Here is a 24,458-nt window from a genome sequence, read left to right on the forward strand (position 1 = left end):
GAAAATTAAAGACATGCTTTTTTGGACACAAGGTCTACTGTTCACAGAACTACAAGTTATTATTGAATTAAGTTACCTGCACACTTTATTAACCTACCCAAACATAGCCAAAGCCATTTCAACAGAGTTTTGATTCTGACAAGAGATCCTGGGTTCAATACCCAATTGAGACAGTTAACTATTTTATTTTTTTTGTCTTGTTCTGTTTCATGTTTCCTTCAGATTTGTAAGTATTATCTTATTCTTCAATCAATTAAAATTTATTAGTACGCCGGGATTTGAATCCGCGACCGCTGAATTCGTAGCCAAGGATTGTAACCACAGAAGTCGTCCATAAGTGTGTCAACTAACCTAATTTATACTCTTCATAATATCATGACAATAACGTTTCAGACAATTATTTAATGCGTTCTTCAAGTATTGTTGCAAACAATGAAAATCAATTTGTTTTTTTAGTGAAATGTCATTACTTGTGCCTAGATATGATGTCTTACTCTATAACACCAGAAAAGTATATAGTGGAGTGAAAATATAAAACCCATATATTAGAGAACATTCACTTTTTCATACTTCGAAAGCGAGGACTCCTGCCTATCAAAAGTCTCCAATCAAAAGAGCGACTCAACTGGTTAACGGTTCTGTATTCACCATTGAAATTTTCAACATCACTTACAGACAGTTCAGCAACTATATTTTGACGTTTGTCACAAAATAGTAAAATTGCCCCCATCACCTTTTACACTTACATTTACCTCATTTATCATCAACTTGTGATGTTCTCCGTAATATATTAGAGCATAATCGTTTTAATAATAATAACAGGAGTTTATTCCAAAATGTATGCAGGGGTAGTGCAATGCAATACATTCCATATTTTAAAATAACAGACATATAATAAGAAAACACAGATAGGCAATGCGGAATAGTAGTGTAAAATGTCTGCAAGCAGCCGTTTATGGACAATATTTGAACGTCTCCTGTCGGGCCATCAGAAGGGACTCCATCTAGGCAACCACGGCAGTGATGATAGTGTTATTTGATTGGCGTAGTCTGCGCCATAAGCTTCCCATGTGGTGGCGGAAAAGCGCTCTGAAAGAATGCACTCGTCCCTCCAGGAACATTTTCATAGCACTGCAGTATCTTGGTGGGCGGAATAGTTGGCGATAAGCATTATTGTAAGCAACTTTTAGCTTATGCCATTGGGGTGCAGTGTAATCTACCCACAGTTTTGACGTGTACAGCGAAGTGCATAATGCGTTTAATAGTATACTTTTGACGTTTGTACTGCAAAAGTGAAAACGCCTTGACAGCATACCTGCTCTGACGGATATCGCTCTTCTTTGCCTTTCCATATCCTCGCTGTCTTTCAGGTTGTCTGTGATAATATGTCACAGGTGTTTGACGCTACGACTAACATCCATTTTCCTTCCGTCTAGCCATACTGAAGGTGTTTGCATGATTTCGTTTTTACATTCGAAAACTGTAACAATTGATTTGCACGCATTATATACAAATCTTCATATATTTGGAGTAGTTTCATTAGTGCGCTAAGTGACAGTGCCAGAAGAACCATATCATCTCCTTGAACATGGCAACCTATTTTAGTGTTATTTAGTCTTTAAATGAGTTCATCAGTGTATATATTGAAGAGTGCTGGAGACATGCTTCCTCCTTGCCTTACGCCACTTTTAAAATAAAATGAGTTGGAAGACTCGTCAGACCGTTTCACCACATTTTCTTGCTGCGTGTGCCGTGTGCCAAATTGAAAGAATCTCTATTATATCTTCTGAAACTGCTCTTTTCCTAAGTTTTTCCCAGAGTTAATTGTGACAAACACGATCAAAGCTTTGCTAAGATCTAGAAAGCAGGTATAGATTGGCGTTTTCCTTGGTTTATAATAGTTGATGGTTTCTTTTAACCGTTTGGGTACCAATCGTCGATTTTCGTCGATTCGTGTTTTAACAAAGATTGCCGATCGTCGATTTCCGTCGATTGCGTCAGTCGTGTTCTGATTCGCGCGTACGTCTGTACGTAAAATTCTCATTTTTTCGAAACGCCTGGACTTCGGGATCCTCCTCCGCGTGATTCTAAACAAATATTTTTTAATAAAACACCGAAAAATTCATCGAAATCCTTGAAAATTTGAAGAATTTATGGGGTTTTAAAAAAATATATAGTTTCATAAAAAATAATGTTTTTTTGGTGGCATTTTACAAGCAACTGTATGAATTTTTTTGGCACTCAAACGGTTAAGGAATATATTACCATAGATGTTGACAGTGCAGATTTAAATCCGAAGTGGTTATCCTCTGTCTTTAGATGGTCTGTTACAACCGTCGATAAATGTTATAACACCACTAGGAGCGTATTTTTTAAAAATGCCTTGAGCAATAGAGATACGGTTTTAGATTTGGCAATTCTCATTCCAAAAATCATACCCCCGAATGCTATAAATATTAACTGTTTAACCCGTATAATTTCCATAAACCTTCCGGAAGAAATTCTTTAAATGATAGTGAAAAACCCAATCAAACTCTGTTGCATAGTTTAGAAGAACTAAGCGCACAAACAGACAAATGCGGATAGTGACTTTGTTTTATACTATTTAGAGAAATCAATGTATTGTAAGTTTCTTCACCACCTAGGATTCTTGCTGCAGAGTCTCCATCTTCTATCTTCGTCGAACGTCACAGCGGTGCTGCCAAGGTCTGTTATCTATGTGAGGATATTGTGTCAGCGCTTTATTAGCAGCAGACACATACCTGGATAGATGACGATCCTCGTGCTGGCACTGTTGTTGGACTCTCTCGCTGCAGCAGTTGGTCCAATTTCTTCACCACCTAGGATTCTTGCTGCAGAGTCTCCATCTTCTATCTTCGTCAAATGTCACAGCGGTGCTGCCAAGGTATGGTATCTATATGAGGATATTGTGTCAGCGCTTTATTAGCAGCAGACATATACCTGGATAGATGACGATCCTCGTGCTGGCACTGTTGGTGGACTCTTTCGCTGCAGCAGCTGGTCCAGTTTCTTCATCACCTAAGATTCTTGCTGCAGAGTCTCCGTCTTCTATCTTCGTGTCACCTGTTCCTGTACTTCATTTTAAAACAACTTCACTTTATTTTTGTAATATTTATATTTTTTGTAATACCTGCATCAACTGTACAAAAGCGGCGATATCCAAATTGTCCAATAAATATATAAATATTGTCACAATTACGAATTTAATAAAAGTTATTTATTTATTATGATCTGGGATGTTCCGGGATGTCCCCTAACTTTCCAGACTATTCATGTACGTTCCAGAATGTTGCTGGAATGTTTTGAAGTAAAATTTCTAAAGGGCAAAACTTCCAGCCATTGTATCTTTAAAAACACGCCCTTCAGGTAAAAACGGGAACCTTCATCATGGATGGGGGATAGAGGGCTACCACACCATATAACTCCCTTAATCGTACCGGGAAGCGATTATTTCATTTTGCAAAAAACAAGTAAGTTATTACGAAAATAGAATCAGATGGCACATGGCGAAAATTTAACACCGGCGATCAAGAAGTTAATCTACTGTTTACTTAAAAGAGTTTAAAAAAACGTAACAAACAGTAATTGGAGTAAATAACTTTTAGTCCTAACTAGGGTCCTTAGGGTCAAATATGAACGGGCGTCCATATTTTATAAAAGTATTTTTATCTTTTTTTCTATCATGCATAAATGCGTAATTTGTTTGACATTAGAAAGAGGAATTATCATTCTTTCCAGTTTGCCTCAAATATTTATACTGGAATCCATTCATAAAATCCTAAAAATAGCCAAAATGAATAATTCATATTTCGTGCCGCTATTCTAATAATTGGTTCATCAAAAATATTTTCAACTGTGGCTCAGTTTGTCTGTGCAGATAGAAAAACAATAGCACATGTTGCTTTTGCGTCCAACAGATGGCGCTTTAAAAAAGCATGTCTTTACCTCTCACAGGTGATATCTAAATAATATAGTATATTACAACATACGCGTGTTCGAATGCAACGTTGTCTCAAAATTTCAAAGCAATCCGTGAAGAACTTTCGAAGATTTAAGATTATGAAAAAACGAACATTTTTTATTTATATTTATTTATTTATTTATTGTTTGTTTGTAAATATTACATTATAAATTGTACTATTACTATTATAAATTGTATGAATGAGAAAAAAGTGAAGTTACAGTTTTCTCACAAATTCCTCAAACAAAACAAATGTGTTTTAGAATTATCAAATTCTCTCAATTTTTCTACGATTGGAATAATAATGTGGTTAGAGTTTTTCCCAACACTTTTCATGTTTGATATCAAAATTTTATTATTCAGAAATAGTAATTTTTATTTTAAATACATACAACGGAAAGATAAGTTTACCTAGTTTCTAAAACAGTATTTATTTATACGGAAAATTTTAAAATTAGTTGTATATAACGCATTTGAAATGCATAGAAAATATTGCAAACTGAACAAATGCGCTGTAGCGATGCTACGAGATTCATCTAGAACGAATCGTCAATACAAAAAGCATAGAAACCGGAACATTCCAGACATGATGCGAAGCGTTCCTATCTTGCTACCTACCTGTCTACGAATACCTACTTGCGAGCGAACTACCAGATCCCTAAGGCTGCGCGGCCTTTTTCATACAAAACTTAAATTTGGATTTAAGGTCAAAATTCCCAACCAAACTGAAAAATTATATAGTAAATATTTAGTACGGTTTTTTAAATAACTAAATGTAGGTCATTAAATAATTCAATTTATCATTATTTTAGAGGCAACTTTGTCAATTATTTGTGAGTTAATGATAATTATTTAAAAAAAATTGCAACAAAACATTTATATGATTAAAAAAAATCATATTGATGGGCGAAAAATTAAATGTCAAACCACCGATTTACGTTTGAAATCAAAATTTGTGATATTTAAATTAAAATTTCTACCCAAAAAACGCCTTTTTTGCAATGTACTATTTTTTTAATTTTATTTGTCATTATATTTGAACTGTAGTTAGGGGAAGATAATTTTTTTTAAACCTACAATAAACTCACAAAAAAATGCTAAAGTTGACTCTAAAACAGTGGCGGCTCGTGACTTTTGGGTGTACTAGAGTGCTAATATTATAAAAAATGGCATTTCTGATGTTGTTATAGATGAAAACGATTTTTTATTTTTTTTCGAAAATCGATTTTTTGTATGAAGATTTTCAGGAAATTTCAGTATAGCCGTGCGCCGCACGGAATTCCTGAAAATCTTCATACAAAAAATCAATTTTTCTAAAAAAAATAAAAAATTGTTTTCAGCTACAACAACATCAATTAAGCCATTTTTTGTAATATTAGCACTCTAGTAACCCAAAAGTCACGAGCCGCCACTGCTCTAAAATCCTACAAAATTTAATAATTTGATGGCATATATATCAAAATTTAAAACACAAATAAATAAAATAGGATATATCCGTAATACATATTTGTTATGCCGTTTGAATTAAAATATAATTATTTAATTTGGTTCGGTATTTTGGGTACAAATCCAAATTTAAGTTTTGTACGAAAAAGACCTAAATTAATTTATCATACATAAGACACCTAAATTTTAAAAGCAGAAAAACTATTTTTTAGATATTTAATAATGATGTTTATTCAAAAAATTTACATGGAATAACTTATTAAGTCAAACCTAAAATTGTGATATTTAATCTTTGATGACAATGTTGACATTCAAATTTTAAAAATGAAACGGAAAAATAATCGGTTGCAACTAGAAATTGAACCCAGGATCTCAGAGCTGCCTGGGCTCTGCTTTACCACTAGATTGCAATTTAATTAATGTGGAATCTTGTTATTACTTATAAAGATAGCAGCCAAAAAAAATATGCATGAAGAAAATGAAGATAATTTTAGTCGAAGTTTGATACAGTTAAATATGACTGTAGTTGATATGGTCGAATAAGCTCAGTGGTCAGAGCAAAACTCCAGCAAGGCTGCGGTCCTGGGTTTAATTCCTAGACGTAACGGAATCTTTTTATATTTTTTCTGTTTTTCATTTGAGATTTAATTTTATCTTCAAATATTTAATATAATATTGTTTGTTTTAGCTGAACAGAATTGTGGGTGCAATACTCTGTCTGCCATACGAGATTCATTTAATATACTCATAGTTAGTCAGCGAAAATACAATTTAAAAACAGTGAAAAGGAGAAGAAATATTTGGAAAAATGGATGAATTAAACAGTGTCAAGGTGAAACAATGTGTTAATATTCAGTCGTGTTTAATATTAGAGAATAAAAAAATAATATTTATTTGAACGAATTTGAACTCGAATTCAGCAATTTTTCAAATTCATGGTGTCAGGGAGGTGATTCTACCTGATGGTAGAAGAAAAAAAAAACTTTTTCGAAATTCCATTTTTATTTCCCATGCAATTTTATTATTGATTTTTTTTTATATATAAGACCAATTGCCATCGCTAATGCACAGATGCAATGTTGGTGTGCTGTCTTTGTTCTACGGGTATTTCAATGGAGCCTACTTAAGGTGCTAGCAGCATTGATCTCCTGTCCGCCGATGCATGTGTGTGTAACTCGACGCGACACGAGAAGAAAACGTGTTTACACTTGATGTTGGCTTCATGAAAACGGGCCGTTTTTAATTTTTTACATTCCTACAGCCCCTACTTTAACCCGCCTCACAACTATGCCCAACCGGGTGGCGATATAGTTGCCCTGTCTTTACACTGTACAAATAGGGACGTTCTTATCAGGTGTCACATAAAAAAAAGGAGCCTGTCTCAGGATCACAACTGAAATCTGGTCACCCTCGGAGTCAGCACATGTTTCTAAACAACTGACTGATTTAAATATTAATTGGTACATTCGGAACATATTTAACCATTATCACAATGCTGAGATCCCATACAAGGCTAAGGAAAATATTTTTAAAATGTCGCCAAAAAAATTTACATCCTAGAGGTTGGATGACTAATGCGTGGGACATAGAACACTATACTGGTTTAGGTCTATTGTGAGTAATCATGTGTCTCCGTAAATGCGTTTTTAATGAAAATAAAGAACCACATTTGGAACACGAGAACGGTTTTTCTCCACTGTGGGTCATTATGTGGCTCTTCAAATGCGACTTTTGTGAAAATGAAGAGTTGCAGTCGGAACACGAGAATGGTTTAGCTCCAGTATGAGCCAGTTGATGTACCTTCAAATTTGATTTAGTTGAGAATAAAGAATTGCATTCGGGACATGAGTATAATTTACCACCACTGTGGGTCACGATGTGTCTCTTTAAATCAGTCTTTTGTGAAAATGAAGAGTTGCAGTTGGGACAGGAAAATGGTTTTACTCCACTGTGAGTCAGCATGTGATTCATTAAATTTGACTTCCGTGTAAAGGAGGATTTGCAGTTGGAACACGAGAAACGTTTAATTCCACCGTGAGTTAGCATGTGTCTCTTTAAATCCGTCTTTCGTGAATATGACGAGTTGCAGTCAGAACAAGGGAAAGGTTTGATTCCACTATGAGTCAACATGTGTCTCTGTAAAACTGCCTTACGTGAAAATGAGGATTTGCAGTCGGAACATGAAAATGGTTTTAGTCCACTGTGGGCCAAAGTGTGGTTATGTAATTGCCACTTTTGCGAAAATGAAGAGCTACAATCAGAACATGAGAATGGTTTTACTCCACTGTGAGTCAGCTTGTGGATCTGTAAACACGACTTTTGCGAAAATGAGGCGTTGCAGTAAGAACAAGAAAAAGATTTTACTCCACTGTGTGTAAGCATGTGCCTCTGTAAGTTTGCTTTTCGCGAAAATGAAGATTTGCAGTCGGAACATGAGAATGCTTTAACTCCATTGTGAGTAAGAAGGTGTTTACTTAAATATGACTTTCGTGAAAATAAAGAGTTGCAGATGGAACATAAGAATTTTTTTTCTTCACTCTGAGTCAGTTGTTTGTTAACATTAAGATCTTGCGAACTGGAACAATTGGACGAGGTGTGTGTAGGAGATGTAGAATTGACCAGATCACGCTCCTTGATATTCTTAGGTGAATTATTTTCACTTTCATCATATTTGTTATATTCACCCGAATAATGGATTCCTGAAAAAAGTTTATGTTTATCAGTGTAACATAATATCAACCTAATATGTTTGCATAAAATTATCCACGGACATTTTGATACCTCATTATGTCTTAGCAATATTTAAATAAATGTCCCCAATTCCTATTGTTTAAGACACCATAGCATTTTTTACCTGAATACATTAAAAAATAATACCGCCTATTTTAGCCCTCTGACCCAAATGTATAATAAGATTGAGTGTGCTGAAGTAGATATTTTCGTCGATAATCTATACAGATTAAAACAAAATGTTCTGCTGCTGCTAAATAATATGTTTAGATAATTATATTATGTATCACTGTAACTTTCGTGTCTCTTGTCTCTCCTAGTATTATTTGTCATTTTACTGAGCTTATGTATAATTTTACACTATTATTTGTTTGGTTTTTAAACTGAACGTAACCTGTGTTTAATTGCATTTTTACCTGTATGTTACAGTATATTATGCAATTGTAGATTTTTGTCTGTAAATTAACAGAATTTTTGTAACTGGATTGTTCTCACGTAAGTGAGAACATCTGTAAAAACCCAGTATAAATGAATTAAAATGTACCTACATATATTGAGAGCTGCATATAAATTAATTTCCTGTTAGCAACAATTACTGCAGTTTAAGTGGCTGCCGTTGGATAAAAAAATACACTGATGCTATTTAGCTGTCCAAGGCTAGAGCTAACTGAGCTAGGTTAACTTATAAGAACGCAGGATCTTTTAAAAATTTACTGGAAATCCATAAGAAATATATAAGATGACAGTGAATTATGTTCAAACATTGCGCTTACCAGCCGTGTTTTCGAAATATTCTATCTCAATCTCCGGTTGATTAATGTATATATCTGTACGTGCCACATCACATTTGAACCCTTTTCCATTCTCTGGTTCCATCTTGACGATGATGGCTTCTAGGTTAGAACAAAAACAAAATAAGAAAGTTATCAAAAGATAATTACATATTTGAATAGTCGTACAATTGACAGAGTTCAAACAAAAAAAGAAAAGGAATACGATTCCAAACAGTACTCCCGCTACTTTAAACGCTATGCTTACCAGTCGTCTCAGCGTGTTCCAAATATTCCTTCTTAATATCCTTGAGGTCTATGTCTTTCTCCCCATATGACATGTCACCTTTATCTCTTTCATGAATTCCTGGTTCCATCTTGACGGTGATAGCATCAGGGTTAGAAATATCCATGACAATAAGTATAAGTATCAATGTGGTACTTGGATATCGTTCTCAAATCACAATATTAGACCTGTAACAGAAAAAATTGACTAAGCGTGAGTGCTACAGCATTTAAAATTGATCTAAATGAAAACTAACTTCTTCAACGGAAGCAATCTTACCATCATGGCTTCCAATTGATAAGCTAGGTGTAACTCTATCCATGACACTGATCTAAGTAATGCCGGAATATTTGGATAATGGTCTAAAATATTATTTAATATGTTTTGCCTCTAGACCTTGAATTCCCACCAAACTTCACAAAATCAAATATTCTTTAGTATGAAATCAGTTAAAATAATAATTCCTTCACATGACAGAAACAGTGAAAAAATTGACTAACCTAACCTAACTTATTTCTTATATTGTAAACACGAATGTAATTTTCACAATGTTTTTAATGTATTTGTGTTACATTACCTTATTGATAATAACTAAACCCAAGAGCTCTAATTAGAGGTGCTGCTGCATACTAATATCTCGTCAAATTCCACTATTTGAACGCGATAAGCGGTGCGCGTAGACCCGAATGGGTGATTTTAGTTAGTGCGATGGAAGAGTTGGAGTTCAAAAATCAGAACCTATTTTTCCGCATCATATCTCATCTAAATATAATACATCAATGACTAAACCTATCAATTTGACTGTCCTGAAAGTGCTATGATAGCGTGCGGTTATGTTTAAGGCTACGGGATAAGAAGGAAGTGCTCCATTTTCGATCAAACACGTTCTTCTTCTTTCGTGTAGGAGGTGAGTGAAGTCAAGGAGAGTATAGGGCAGAACTCCCCTATGGATTTAATCTCGCCTGAGAAAGAATGGGAAGGGAATTCGTTGACTAAATATTCGATAGACTGCATCACACCGCATTAACACAATGCCAAATCTTTAAGGTCCCATCGAAGATTATGTGGGCACAGCGGCTGTGGGAGGACTTTATCCTATTGATGGCGGATCGAGGCAGTGAGAATCTATTGCTCTCTCTTCGTGGAGTCGAATACGAGATGAGCATTTCCCCAATTGCATGTCGGCTAATTTCTACTCAAGTTTCCACTGAGAGTGACAGGTAATCGAAGGAGCCTCTCTCCTTCCATCCAGAATGGTTTTCGGAACTTCAAGCAGCATGCAGGATGAGAGACGACATCATTCGCTTTTTTGAAGTGCCTTAACGACCGCTTTTCCCAAACAAACTAAGTGACCGTTGAGCTAAAATGTGGCCATAACCACGTCACACGCTCAATTTCTCGATCTAACTAAACTATCATGTTAGGAGATTAATTTTATTCGAGTTTGAGTTATACAGCGGCCACAAACTAACTAAATAGTAAAATATCTACTAATTATATTGAACGACCAATGTAAAGATTGTCCATAGTTAGTAGTATGAATTTATAGAGTCCCTTTTATTAAGGTGATTTTTCACAAAAACTGAGTAACACAAATCATCAAAATACTCGTATTATTTTTATTTTATTATAAAAAACAAACCTCACATAAAATAATCAAATAGATTTGCTACAATCAACGTAATAACTCACGCAAGTTTTGTATATCCATTTATCGTACTGGGAGCAAGAAATTTGAAATACTCAATGGCCTTTATCACCGTATCGCTCGCCAAACAATCCCATACAGACCTATCACATAATGTGTTATAGATGTGGGCGCAGATGAAAAGCTGCGATATTTGAAAATAATGCGACCGGTGGACCCTATTAATCTCGCCGGGGAATGAATGTAGCGATCCCAGAACAATTTAGGGAGCTGCCGCTACCAGTACAAGGAAATGGTATTCCGCGGCAGCTGCCCAATTAATCTGACCTCCTATCCAGCAGTAGGGAGAGGAAGATTATAGCGTAGTTTGACATCTCAGCATATAATCTGTATAGGCAACGCTCAAAAAAACATTGATACGTATAGCGTGGTCTCTCACAAAAAGTAATAATTTGTATTTTTCATGAGTCAATAGTTAACCATAGAAAATGGTAATAATTCAGAACACACTAGAGGCATACAAGCGCTTGCATCGAATAAAATAAAAAGTTTAAACTGTGTGGAATTAGTATAAAAATAATATTACAGACCTACACACTTTACTTTGGTGTCGTGCCAAGCTGTGCCTCTCGATTACTTTCGAATATGAATAGGAGCTAGATACCAAACGTCATTTGGATAACCTAAGATAAACACATTATTTACAGAAACGGATTTTAGAGAAGCTCGATATTCCTGTCCCATGGAACCGGTTTCTTTGCTGTCGCTGGAACCGTCGATATTTCTCTGTGGAAACTGTTTCTGAAACCGATTATTTTTGTAATTTTTATCAAAAATGAAAATAGTTGTAAAAATGTGACTAAAATGCTTTTTTAGAATTACTTGACACGGTTGAAATGCATTTAAAATAAAAATTACACTTCGTTCCAGCTTCATTACTACAATAACGATTATTTATGGTGGGGATTGTAAAATACGCACAAAAGAGGTTATTAAGTTTTTAGTTTGATTCATGCAATTATTTCCTAACCTTCAAACCTTACCCACGAAAACGTCAGAAACTGTTAAAACAAGTGAAATATTTTACATATGGGGAATATACGGGGAACAGCACATTAAAATGGGGATAATAATTACACTTCAAATAAAAATAGAACAACAATAATGAAAAGTAATTTTATGTTATTAATATTATGTTGTTATCTTATCTTTTATTACTAGGTTAACTAAATAGTATTCAATACATAATCACAAATTATTAATTTGATACTCTATAACTTTTACAAGAAAATTTTATTTATTTATTTTTTTTAAAACAAAACAAAGAACTCATTTTAAAAGGTTTATTTTGAATTGTAAATTTATTTAACACCATTATTTAATAAAAAAAGTTTTATTTTCAAAAAATATTCTGTACGCATTTTTAAGCTTTAAATGTGTTTGACGTTGTTTTACGCGTAAATATTTTTTAACATAAATTTTATCTTTCTAGCGCATAAAAATAATTTAGTTATAAACTTCATAATTACTTGATTAAATGATCTTTATTAAGAACCAAACTTCTCCGCGTACAAAAAAAAGCACCTTTTAAAATCTGAGAAAAGTATTATTATAAATTTGGTTATTTCTACTACATTCAAGTTAAAGTCACAAGTGTAAAAATGCTTATAACACCAGTTAATTAAAAAAAAATGCAACACGTTTTGATAAAGCACGTACTTCATTAAATAGCAGTTAAATTCTAATGAAAATTTAATTTGGGAAACCAAAATGGTTGCATACACACTGCGTGTTTGCAAGTATTTCGTTCAATGTGAAAATGAATTGAGAATATAGTAGAAATAATAAAACCAGCTAAAGCATTTACAAAAATGTATATTAACCTTCCCCATACTAAACATTAAAAATTGTATTTTTGTAATTGTAATTGTAATTGGCTTATATTCCTATAAATTGATTTTAAAATACCTCAAAATAAAGTCGCTGTCCGCGTCTGTTGTTTGTGCGCTTAGTTCTTGTAAACTACGCAACGGATTTTTAAAAGGTTTAATCATTTAGAGAATTTCTTCCGGAAGGTTCACATAAATAATACAAGTATATTGTGTTTATAGAATGCAGAGAAAATTCGATGTTTTGTAATCAAGTCGTAAAAAAAAACTTTACAGGCGCTTACAATGCTAACGCTGGCTAAACTTTATATGTAAGCCCATAGGTCGCCTGAACAACGCACTCCGGTGCTTTTTAGATAGTTGGGTATATTTTCAATTAAAATATAATTTGTATACAATTGCAGAACTTTGCTGTTCTTTATTTCTCATTAAAATGGCAAACATTTCAATAAACTTGCAAAGAAAGCATTTTTTACATAACAATGAAAATTTCCTTTATATAGTTTACCTTTGCAAATATTATTTTGATAAATAATTACACCAAGATACATTTGTAAAAAACGGTTAAGATATATGCTGCAGATGTGAACTGTAGAAGTAAGAGCGCGTGAGGAAGACATGGCACGATCAAGTTAATTATATACTTGAGTCCGGTCAAGAGTCATAATAACAAAAGCAGTATGTATGAGGCGTTTTATGAATATACGTGAATAAAGGAGTATGTGCCACGACAAGGCTGTGTGGCGGTTTATCCTCTTTGCCCACAACAAAAAAGTATTAACGCCTAAAACAAATTTAAAAAACGTTGAAATTAGTACAGTATATTATTTTTTATTGAATAACAAAAAATGTTAATGAAATTGTACGATTAATTATCGAGATATCGTGCATAAGGTGGACCATAGGGATTTTGTATCTTCGGGCAGGGTGGGTTAGCAAGAAAAATTTCTGCAAGAACACTATCACAATTGCTTTCAACGATGTGATAGAATATGCTCCTTTATTTGAGATTTTCGTTTGCATAAATAGTTGCACTCAACACACGAGAATACTTTTTCTGCTGTGTGAGTAAGCATATGGTTACGTAAATACGTCTTTCGGGAACTAGAATAGTTACAGTCGGGACATGAAAATGGTTTGTCTCCACTGTGAGTAAACATGTGATTCAATAAATTTGTTTTTTGTGAAGATGAATAGCTGCAGTCGGAACACGAAAATGGTTTTTCTCCAGTGTGAGTCCTAAGATGACTCTTTAAATGCCCACGGTCATAACATAAATACGAGCATTTAGTACAGGAGAATGGTTTCTCTCCACTATGAGTAAACATGTGCCTGTTTAAATGTGACTTTTGCGAAAATGAATTGTTACAGACGGAACAGGGGTATGGTTTCTCTCCACTATGAATGTACATGTGTGCTTTTAATTGTGCCTTTTGTGAAGATGAATAGTTGCATTCGGAACAGGAGAATGGTTTTACTCCACCATGAATAAACATGTGCCTGTTTAATTGTGACTTATGTAAAAATGACTGGCTGCAGTCGGAACAAGGGAATGGTTTTCCTACACTATGAATCAACGTGTGCTTCTTTAAACGGGAGTATTGTAAACATGAATAATTGCAATCGGGACAGGAAAATGATATTTTTCCGATACGAGACAGCATATGATTCTCTAATTTTGACACTCGTGGATATTTAAAGTTGCTATCACCAAGAGAACCAACTAATGGCGTTGATGATGAATTTCCTTGCAGTTTCATATTGAGACTCTTGTTCAGATTACTGTCGGTTTGGCGAAAATTCTTACTTTTATTCGTAGTAGCTGTTTCTGAAAAAAAAACATGATTTTCGTTAATTAAAAATGGTTCTTCTGCTTTTCAAATAATATTTTCAAAAGACACATCAAATTTGCAAAAGAATAAAAAAAGCTTAGAAAATAAATTGATTTTGTCTGACATCACAGCGTTTATCTGAAGTTATCTGCCAGGTAAGATGTTTTCTGTATCTGTTTGTACATAATAATTAGAAAGAGCGTAGGAAGTCATATTTGCATAGTGTCCTTGAGGAGGATTCTCACAAAAAGGGCGCTTACGAATTATCCAATATTTATTACTATCTTTGACAAAGAAATGTATTCAATTTTATTTGCCGTTGAAATACAATTTGCAAGAGAACGTGATCCGTTTGAGGCAGTACGTATAATTACGGTGTATAATTTCAACACATAGCCATGAAAACATTTTGCGACTCAAATCACAAGAACAATCCTAAACCTCTGTGAATCAATCGGAAATGACAAGGACTTTGAACTTCCAAATGGATTTTGTTGACAATTTACATGATGTCTTACCAGCCGTCGATTCAATTTTCATGGTATACTCCACAGCTTCTTCCTTAACATCTGGGAGTTCGACAACTATGTCTGAATCTGGCATTTCACCTCCTACTTTTTCTGCAGTTCCTGGCTCCATTTTGATGGTGACACTATCTATGTTAGGAAGGTCCATGGCGCTGTTATAGGAGTGATCAAGGAATACTGAGACGCTCACGAAAATTGGACCTGTAAACAACGTTTTTAAGCAGAGAGTGTTGGTGTTGAAATGATTATTTGTTCCGTTTAATGAAGAGGATTTTTACGCATTGATTCTGTTTCGTTTTGATGATAAGAAATAATGTCATCTCGCGCTCCTCTGATAAAAATGCATCAGTTCAACTAGTAATCATTTAAATATGGTTTTCACCGGCAACTCGATCAACTATTTCGTGGTACTCCAAACATTCTTCCTTAATGTTCGGGAGGTCTATAGATCCATTTACATCCATTCCCTTCTAGAGTTTCTGGTTTGATCTTGATGGAAATACTAACTGTGTTAAGCAGGTTCATACCTTGTTACTGATCACAGCTTACAGTAAATATTACCCAAAAAAGACAAATTAAATTTACAACGATTTATCAAGTGGAATGCGTCTACACCAAGACTACGCTAAATTGGTAGAATGATATATTGATGGCATAACACAATATGCTTTGATAATTGATGAATTAGACGAAACCGACGTCGCTTATTTCATCGTGAATGGATAAATAACGATATTAATTAATAATGTTAAATCAATATATATTATACAAGTAAGTGTACAATGTGCGTGCCGCTAAAACTCAGAAACGAGTCCCGGTACGATAAAGGGAGCTACATGGTGTAGTAGCCCTCTATCCCCCATCCATGAAGAAGGATCCCATTTTTACCTGAAGGGCGTGCAGATATAAGGGCTGGAAGTTTCACCATCTAGAAATTTCTAGAACAGTCCAGAATATTCAAAAAGCATTCCACAACATTCCAGAACATTCTGGAATGTTAATTAAATGACAAACATTTTAGAAATCTATAATATGTATTTAATTTACTAAATAAATAATAAAATACACTGTAACGTCACTGTGTAGATACATTTAATTCTCTCTTTGACTGGAAACAAAATTTAACACGAAGAATAGGATGCTTTCTCCAAATAAACATCTTAAAGCAGGGGAAAGAATAACTCATTGCTTCGCTCTAATAAATTTCATCGGTTCATCTAATTTTGGGTTGAATTAACTAACAAAAATTAAGCATAAAATTAAGTAACATTTATAGTAACAATAATTAAAAATAATACCAAAAAATCGGGGTGGTGGCAGTTTTCGGGTAAAAAACAAAATAATTAAGGTTTACCACTAACCAATACACGACACCGGTGAAAACTATCCGCGGGTGAAGAGTTTTGGTAATCATTATACCACGGATAATACGAAATATTTTTTAATTAAAACCTTCAGATTTACGTTATTTACTAGAAAAGGAACTCTCAAGTAATTCTGTAACTCTTCGGGCGATGCCATACGTAGTAATTCAAAATTATGTGTTTTTGGTTTGAAAATTTGATTAATTTTCGGTTATGATTTTATTGTATAATGTGGCAAATTAAGTTATTTATAAAATTATCGAAAAAAAAATTTATGCCTGAACATCCACAAAATAAAATAAAAGGCACTTTCTGGCCATGTTTTTTTCTTGCATAAATCAAAACAGGCGGATGGTGTTAAGCGGGAATTTAAACCTTATCGCCATCTACGTAAGGGTTGTTATTGATAGCGGTTCAATTTAAAATATTACACGACGTAGTGCATCGCCTTAAAGGTTTGTTAACATTATATTATTGATGATTTCACATTTTTCGTTTCAATTGTGTTCTTTATAGTAAATGGCTGGTAGAGTAAAAAATCATTATTTCATGTCGCTACCATTGCAAACAAAATTACGCGTCATTGTTTTTTTTCTCCGCATGAAGTCGGTCACTTATGTAGAATCAGTAATACCAATTGACAGAAATTATTTGAAATGGCTGTCATCCCGTAGAACAAAAGTAAATTTTCAGTTTATGTAATTAAAAATTAAAATGTCACTTTCCTTTTATCGGATCGGGGTAAATCAAAAGGTTTTATTAAAAAATATTTCGTGGCCAGCTATCCTTAATATTTACCAGGGTTTTTAATGATGTTATTTCAAATTATTAAATATCAGAAAAACTGAGACAGGTAGAACGCGCGATGGTCAAGACAATAAATCATAAATAAACCACTCACGTCAAGACTGAAGATGGCTAAGACGCGAATAATCATAGATATATTCGCATAATTAAACGTCAGATCAGTTCACCATAGAAACTGTCCAAACATTTTCGAATGGCTATTCACCCAAAAGTGTTCTAGCCAGTGGAATAAGTAAGAATGCTCTTGAAATGTTTTAAAAAAAAGAGTTCTTCGTAGCTGTATGTAACAATTTTTATACGATTTTTGTATGCTCCAATTTTATTAAAATCCAGGCCCTACTCACAAGCAATTGATTTCGTAGTAAAAGTGTGTAATACAAAAGATTGTATTTTGTAATTATTAGGTCAGGGCTAATTTATAAGTTTTATTAGCAATAAGACAAAGTTGTTTATATTTAAACTGCGATGATGTTTTGTAATCAAGCCGTGTAAACAATATTTTAGGGCTCTTACATTGTTATCGCTGGCTAAACCTTTTGAGATACATGAAAATAATGTACAACGGAATTGTATATATAATGTCTATCTCCTAAGGATAACCTTCAGCAACGCCGGGTAAACGCCAGCTAATCTAAAAAAAAAAGTTCATTTTACCAATGATTTAAAAAATATATATTCCCAAAGTATTGAAGTATCTACCAAGAATCAAAAATTAAATCAGTTAAAAAATATATTTTTCTGAGAATATTGTAAAATAGTTTTATGCATTTTTAACGTAGTTTTTCTTTCATGTTTAATTTTTAAACAAGAAAGTGCTGATTTATTAAATTTTAAGATTACACGTTTAGTTATTTTAGATAATACTGTAATGTAGCGCTTAGAGAAATAGTACAGAGTTTTCCAATAAGAGGTGTTATTATGAATAGCCCGCTATTTCGGTAGATGTTACTTTTGAAGCTGTCATTTTTTATCATTCGACAAGTAAAAACTACGTCATCAATAAAAATGATAAACGATACACGCTTCAACAACGCATTAAAATTATTAAAATTCACTTGAGTGAATCAAATGCAAATCATCTTTAGTGATGAGGCCCATTTCCACCTCTGTGGCTTCGTCAACAAGCAAAATTGTCGCATCTGGGGCTCGGAAAACCCAAGAGTTATTGTTGACAAGCCTCTTTATCCTCAACGTGTGACTGTTTGGTGCGGTTTATGGTCCGGCGGAGTCATCGGACCTTAATTTTTCGAAAATGAGGCTGGAGCAACAGTTACGGTGAATGGATTGCGCTATCGAGAGATGATTAATGATTTTTCATGGCCGGAATTAGATGGTATTGATCTGGACAACGTTTACTTTCAACAAAACGGCGCTACGTGCCACACAAGTAACGAAACCATTGATCTTTTACGGGAAAAGTTTCTTTGAATATCAAAATAACACCTCTTATTGGAAAACCCTATACAATTTCTCTTCTATTCTGTAAACGATTTGTATAAAAAAATCGAACAACAGATTCGTCTTTTTAACTGTACCTTACAATAAGCAAAAACAGAGGTTTTTTTTTCTGGTGGGCGGTTCAGTTTCATGCCTCATGAAGATGAATATACAAAGTATATGTCGGTATGTATTTCATACTTTAAGACGTGCGGTATGTATAAAATAGAGGGTGACCGGGGGATTGAAGTGCCAAAACCTAACCTAACTTCGGGGGGTGATTCTACATGATTTTAGAAGTAGAAAATATAATGAATAACTTTTTTCGAAATAACAAAGTAGTTTTAGGTAAAAAAATGCATTGTTTGGAATTCTATGGAAAAATATTTTTATTTGGTGAAAAATAAGTTTGGATTTTCGAATAAAGTTATTTATCTATTTTACTTCTACCATCATATAGAATCACCTCCCAAAGTAAGTGCACTTTACCCCCATACACTCTGTATATATTATTAAAGATTTTCACGGCCAAAAGTATTTTTGTTGTTTGTTTTTGGGGTGTTATGCCGTGTTGCGCTAACTCCTTCTTTACAGTGTCCATCATCAGGGCAGATGCGACTCTGTATATGTTAAAATGTGTATTGTCACGTCGGCGATACCTTTAGGGCTTTTACAAAATCAAAATAACATCAGTATTATCATATTTTTTTCGCAAATAATAACTATTGTGATGACCTCGGATTGTAGGAAGATTGATACACAATATCATTCAAATAAGCAAACGTCTTTTTATTAATTATTATTCACAATAGATCAGGCAATTATAATAGCAAGAAAGCCATTGTTAGAAAATAAATTATCTTATGGTCTACCGGTATATTATACTCCGTTTATATCTTCAAAAGTGTCGTGTTACAATTTATTAATAAAAAAATAATTTAAAGTATATTTGCGGCACTTTCGAGAGTGGAAGAAACTCTCAGTATCGCCATGGTGTAAGACCGTGTTTGGTGACCAGATTTGAATAGACATGTACTACTGCTACCTTCAGCCTAACAAGACACTCCAATTGAGGATGCCAAAGTCTCACTGGCTCCAGACGGTTGAGAGAAGTTGGAACTTTTGTGCGGTATTCAAATTAAAAAAAAAACTCGACAGTAAACAGAGCCGAAATCTCAGAACGAACCGAAGTGTTATTGAAAACTCCCGATAATCCAAGTGTGTTGATAATCAGAGGAAAATAAGAGTACACAACAACAAGTGACATTCTTGAAACTACTTGTAAATGGACTGTACACCCAATGATGCTTTTCAGTTCAAATTATTACGAGCTACAAGCAGAAGTTGTAGAATGCAACGTAATACAAATTGAAATTATAACTACGAATAGAAAAAAAAAGTGGCGAGAAAAGAGTAAAAATCAACAAAAAGGAAGATAAAAAATTCAAGCATCATATTTTCACAATTTTTGATTGAAGAATTTTTTTTCGAAGATCGAAGAGTTTTCTTGTTATAAGCTACGATTTTACAGTATTTTACAGTGCTAGTCAATAGTTGAAGTTGTAATCTTAAAGTGGTTTTACTCTACTGTGGGTAAGCGTGTGCCTTCGTAAATGCGATTTTCGTGAAAATACCGAACCACACTTGGAACACGTGAACGGTTTTTCTCCACTGTGGATAAGAATGTGGCTCTTTAAATGAGACTTTTGTGAAAATGAAGAGTTGCAATCGGAACATGAGAATGGTTTTAGTCCACTGTGAATTAGCATGTGTACTTTCAAATTGGATTTCTTTGAAAATGAAGAGCTACATTCGTAACATGAGAACGGTTTATCTCCATTGTGGTTTAGGATATGTCTCCTTAAATCAGCATTTTGTGAAAATGATGTGTTGCAGTCGGAACAAAAAAATTGTTTTACTCCACTGTGAGACAGCTTGTGCCTGCTTAAATGTGATTTTTGTAAAAATGAGGAATTACAATCGGTACATGAGAATGGTTTAATTTTATCGTGAGTCAGAATGTGGTTCTTTAAATGCGATTTTTGTGAAAATGAGGAGTTACAGTTGGAACATGGGAATGGTTTATGTCCACTGTGAGAAAGCATGTGCCTCCGTAAATTTGATTTTTGAGAGAATGAAGAGTTGCATTCCGTGCAAGAGAAAGGTTTTTCTTTCATCTGTTGGTGTATATTTAAATTAGAACTGAAACAATTGGACGCTGTATAGGTAGGAGATGTTGACTGAACCAGATCACTGTTACTCTTGGCTGAATTCTTATCAGGTTCTTCATATTTATAACGTTCATCCCAATGCTGCAATCCTGGAAAAACCAATAACAAAAAATGAGTTGCTATTTTATATTGATAAAAAGGAATGCTGATGATATTATTTAACTGTCAACCAACGTCTTACAACCTTGAAAAACCCAGCAATTTATTGTATAAATGCATGACAGGGGTTAAATAAACTAGATTTGACATGCACGTTATACTGAACCAATATCAAGAAGCAGTGGAATATAAAAAAACCTTATGAGCGGAATTTTCTGGGTTATCGATAACTTGACGCCAGCTCAGTTAAATTCTAATACAAGGCAGGCACAGTCCAACAGAGGATGATATACCGAGGTGCAAAAGATAGGATAATGTTTTAAAATAATAAAAAGGCGTCACTCCGTTTGTTAAAATTCAACATAGAATATCATTTTCAGTATTCACAGTCAACAACTTTCGTAACTACGTATTGTAATTTACCTACGCATCAGAATCGCTGACGACAGAAGGCGTATGGCTGTCGCCACATCAGCAGATGCTCATTTTCAAATGAAGCCGTGACAAAGCGTAGAATCTACACATTTGCCCATCTCTTCCTAAAAAACCGAAACCTCTGCGAGGCAATCGAAAATAGACAAGATTTTCGAACGTCCAAAAGTGTTTTTAACAATTAACATGGTGTCTTACCAGCTGTCGGTTCAATACTCTCAGCGTACTCCAAACATTCCTTTTTAACATCTGGGAGTTCGATATCCATTACTGAATCCGGTATTTCACCTCCGCCTCTTTCTGCAATCCCCGGTTCAATCTTGATGGTGACAATATCAGTGTTAGGATAAAGTAGCGCTGGGACGGTCACAAAAATAGGACCTGTAAAAGTAGTGTAAAATGATTATTTGTTCTGGGTTTTGTTAAACGGAAATAATTCTTACGCCTTTAATTGCTTTGAAACACATTGATTGTAAAAAAATCTCATTGCTTCAACCAGTTATAATTTAATTGTTTAAATTTGCTTCTCACCTGTCACCCGATCAGCAATATAGTTGCTCTCAGAACATTCCTCTTTAATGTTCGGGAGGTCTATATTTTTGTCGGTATAAGGCATTTCTTGACCATCTCCTTCAAAAGTTTCTAGCTCAATCTTGATTGAAACAATATCTGTCTTAGGAAGGTCCATGACACAACTGCAAGATGTTAGTGATGATGATATGCTTTATAAATGATCACAGCTTACATTTAATACTACCTAAAATAGATATTACAAATGGAATTAAATAATTCATCGGGTGGAATGCGTGCACCCTAAACAGAATGATAAAACTCATATCTCAAGACGATTTTAACAAATAAATGTTTCAGGCGGAGCTGGACAAGATTATTTCAGCCATAAACGTTGAAACGTTATTCATTTAATAATAAGTTTGATTCATGGTGATAATAAACTCCAAATGAGCCTTTGTAACACTTTACCGACCCACTTTTTTGCAGATTGCCATAAATACATTTAATTCTGGTTTTTGACTAGAAAGAAAATTTAAACCTACGAAAAGGATGACATCTCCAAAAAAACAACTATATGGAGGAAAAACAATAACCCATTAAATTCGTGTTTTTCGAATTATGCATTAAACGATAACATTTTAATTTACAACAATAGTTTAGAATATCAATAAATTTTAGGGTAATAGAAAGGTCTTAGGAAGAAAACAAAAGCATTCGATTTTACACATAAGCAATAGCGGGTGTAGTAGAAGAGGTGGTTTTTTCAATAATTAGATATCAGAAACACGGAGACAGGTCGAATGTACGAAGGTCAAGTGTCAAGACGCGGATAATCATAGATACAGAGCTGTAAGCAGTTGGCGGTGGCGTAAACAAGAACTAACGCTACATCTTTATATTTTAATCTGGCAACCACACCTACTTTGTAAAGTCGACCACAGCGCCATACTTTTTCAACACGGACCTAAAACGCCCTGGACAGAGCATTAATGCGATTTTGTATGAATGTCATTAAAGTTTTAAACATTATTAAATTTCATAGACCTAGGTCCATGCCAAGTCTATGGTGAGGGTAAATTGCCTGGCATCCATCTTGTGGGACTTCTGAACTTGTAGGTAAATTACAGTGTGTAATATTATTTTATGTTTGTGTTGTTAATGCAATTATAACGGCTTTTATTTTTTTGGGTATTTGATGAGACAAGAAATGGGATACGTCATTAAAAAAAGTTAAAAAGGGTTTGGCATTTTCCATACCACTTCCGCCTCACCCCACGGCTGCAAATTGTTCTTGAATTGCTCCATCCAGGGTCTTTGAGGTCCATGTTTTTCGAAAACATACTTGCCGCACTGCGTATAGATAAACCACCTGCCAAAGAACAACTCGGGGTAGATACCCGGAACGTTATTAGCTTTATTTAGTCGGATACATACCTTTGCACGAAGATTTCGTCTCCCACCCGGCATTCCGCTTTAAGTCCCAAAAGCCTTTCTGGGCGGAAGGAGAGAGGCTCCTCCGATTACCTCTCACCCCAGAAGATAGGTGGAAACTTGAGTGGCCAACGGCCAATGTGGGAAATGCTCACCTCATACAGAACCCCACCGAGAGACAGCCTAGGTTCTCATTGCCTCGCAAAACCTGGTGGGCCATCAGTAGGTTAAGGTGCTATCACAGCCGCTGTGCCCACATGATGCACCACAGATGGGGCCTTAAGGAGTCGGCGATGTGTGAATGTGGTGGGGTGCAGATCACCGAATATGTGGTCAACGAATTGATGAGGTCCACATGGCGACGCCTGAGGCCCTAGAATGGCTCGCAGACCTAGATGTCCCCCTCTGACCCCTGCTCCATCATACGAAAGAAGAAGAAGTCGGAAAACATCTTTTGAGCTAATAATCAAAGTAATTCGTATATACCAAGTGACTTATTCGTTCAAATTAGCAAGATAAGTCGGTTAATCAAGTAATTAAAATAAATTAACATAATTAATTTATTCAATCGGTATAGATAGTTTGATATTGAGGAATTTAAAATTTTGTGGTGAACTCTCTCTGAGGTGCTTTACAGTGTGGGTGACGAAATATTAGAATTGTATTTCAATGTATCTTGAGTTACGGGTTTGTTTAGGAGAATACCATTAATACTTACTTAACTTACATAAATAATTATTTAAGTAAATTTCTCCACTAATAAAATAACATAAACAAGTAAATGAACACAAAATGTCTTCTTTGATGTACCTACGTATATAAAATACAAAACATCTTATCGATGAAAATTTGTGTTAAAAATTAAATCGTTATCGTGGCAAAATTCATTAAAATATATGTAGAACTAGAATCATCTCCGTTATGGAATAATAAGATAGGACAGATTGTATAATAATTAGATACAAGATACCGATAGTAATTTGGATTGCGGGAAGATTGAAAAACACTGTCTCTACATAAGTATGTCTCTTTTA

The 24,458-nt window shown here is 34.3% G+C and overlaps 2 protein-coding genes across 4 annotated transcripts; both read right to left on the bottom strand.

Annotated features, from left to right (window-relative positions):
* Nucleotides 1-6,479: 6,479 nt before the first annotated feature.
* Nucleotides 6,480-17,373, bottom strand: LOC149416233 (uncharacterized). Of its 3 annotated transcripts, none has more exons than XM_089642095.1 (6): nucleotides 17,273-17,373; nucleotides 15,102-15,311; nucleotides 14,559-14,579; nucleotides 9,197-9,402; nucleotides 8,932-9,051; nucleotides 6,480-8,127 (listed from the first exon to the last, which is right to left on the bottom strand). In XM_089642095.1, the coding sequence occupies exons 4-6, from the start codon at nucleotides 9,339-9,341 to the stop codon at nucleotides 7,022-7,024; spliced, it is 1,371 nt and encodes a 456-aa protein (XP_089498221.1). In that variant the 5' UTR covers nucleotides 9,342-9,402; nucleotides 14,559-14,579; nucleotides 15,102-15,311; nucleotides 17,273-17,373; the 3' UTR covers nucleotides 6,480-7,021. The 3 variants fall into 3 exon arrangements, with proteins under 3 accessions (XP_089498221.1, XP_089498220.1, XP_089498222.1); XM_089642094.1 differs by lacking the exon at nucleotides 17,273-17,373 and adding an exon at nucleotides 16,472-16,527; XM_089642096.1 differs by lacking the exons at nucleotides 14,559-14,579; nucleotides 15,102-15,311; nucleotides 17,273-17,373 and adding an exon at nucleotides 11,453-11,550.
* Nucleotides 17,374-19,540: 2,167 nt separating this feature from the next.
* On the bottom strand, nucleotides 19,541-21,762 carry LOC149416234 (uncharacterized). The gene is made up of 2 exons (XM_089642099.1): nucleotides 21,679-21,762; nucleotides 19,541-21,038 (listed from the first exon to the last, which is right to left on the bottom strand). The coding sequence occupies exons 1-2, from the start codon at nucleotides 21,746-21,748 to the stop codon at nucleotides 20,287-20,289; spliced, it is 822 nt and encodes a 273-aa protein (XP_089498225.1). The 5' UTR covers nucleotides 21,749-21,762; the 3' UTR covers nucleotides 19,541-20,286.
* Between the last annotated feature and the right edge of the window lie 2,696 nt (nucleotides 21,763-24,458).

This window comes from Hesperophylax consimilis, chromosome 17 (assembly GCF_061612785.1).
Source record: "Hesperophylax consimilis isolate HC1 chromosome 17, BYU_Hcon_1.0, whole genome shotgun sequence".
In the NCBI taxonomy this organism is placed as follows: domain Eukaryota; kingdom Metazoa; phylum Arthropoda; class Insecta; order Trichoptera; family Limnephilidae; genus Hesperophylax; species Hesperophylax consimilis.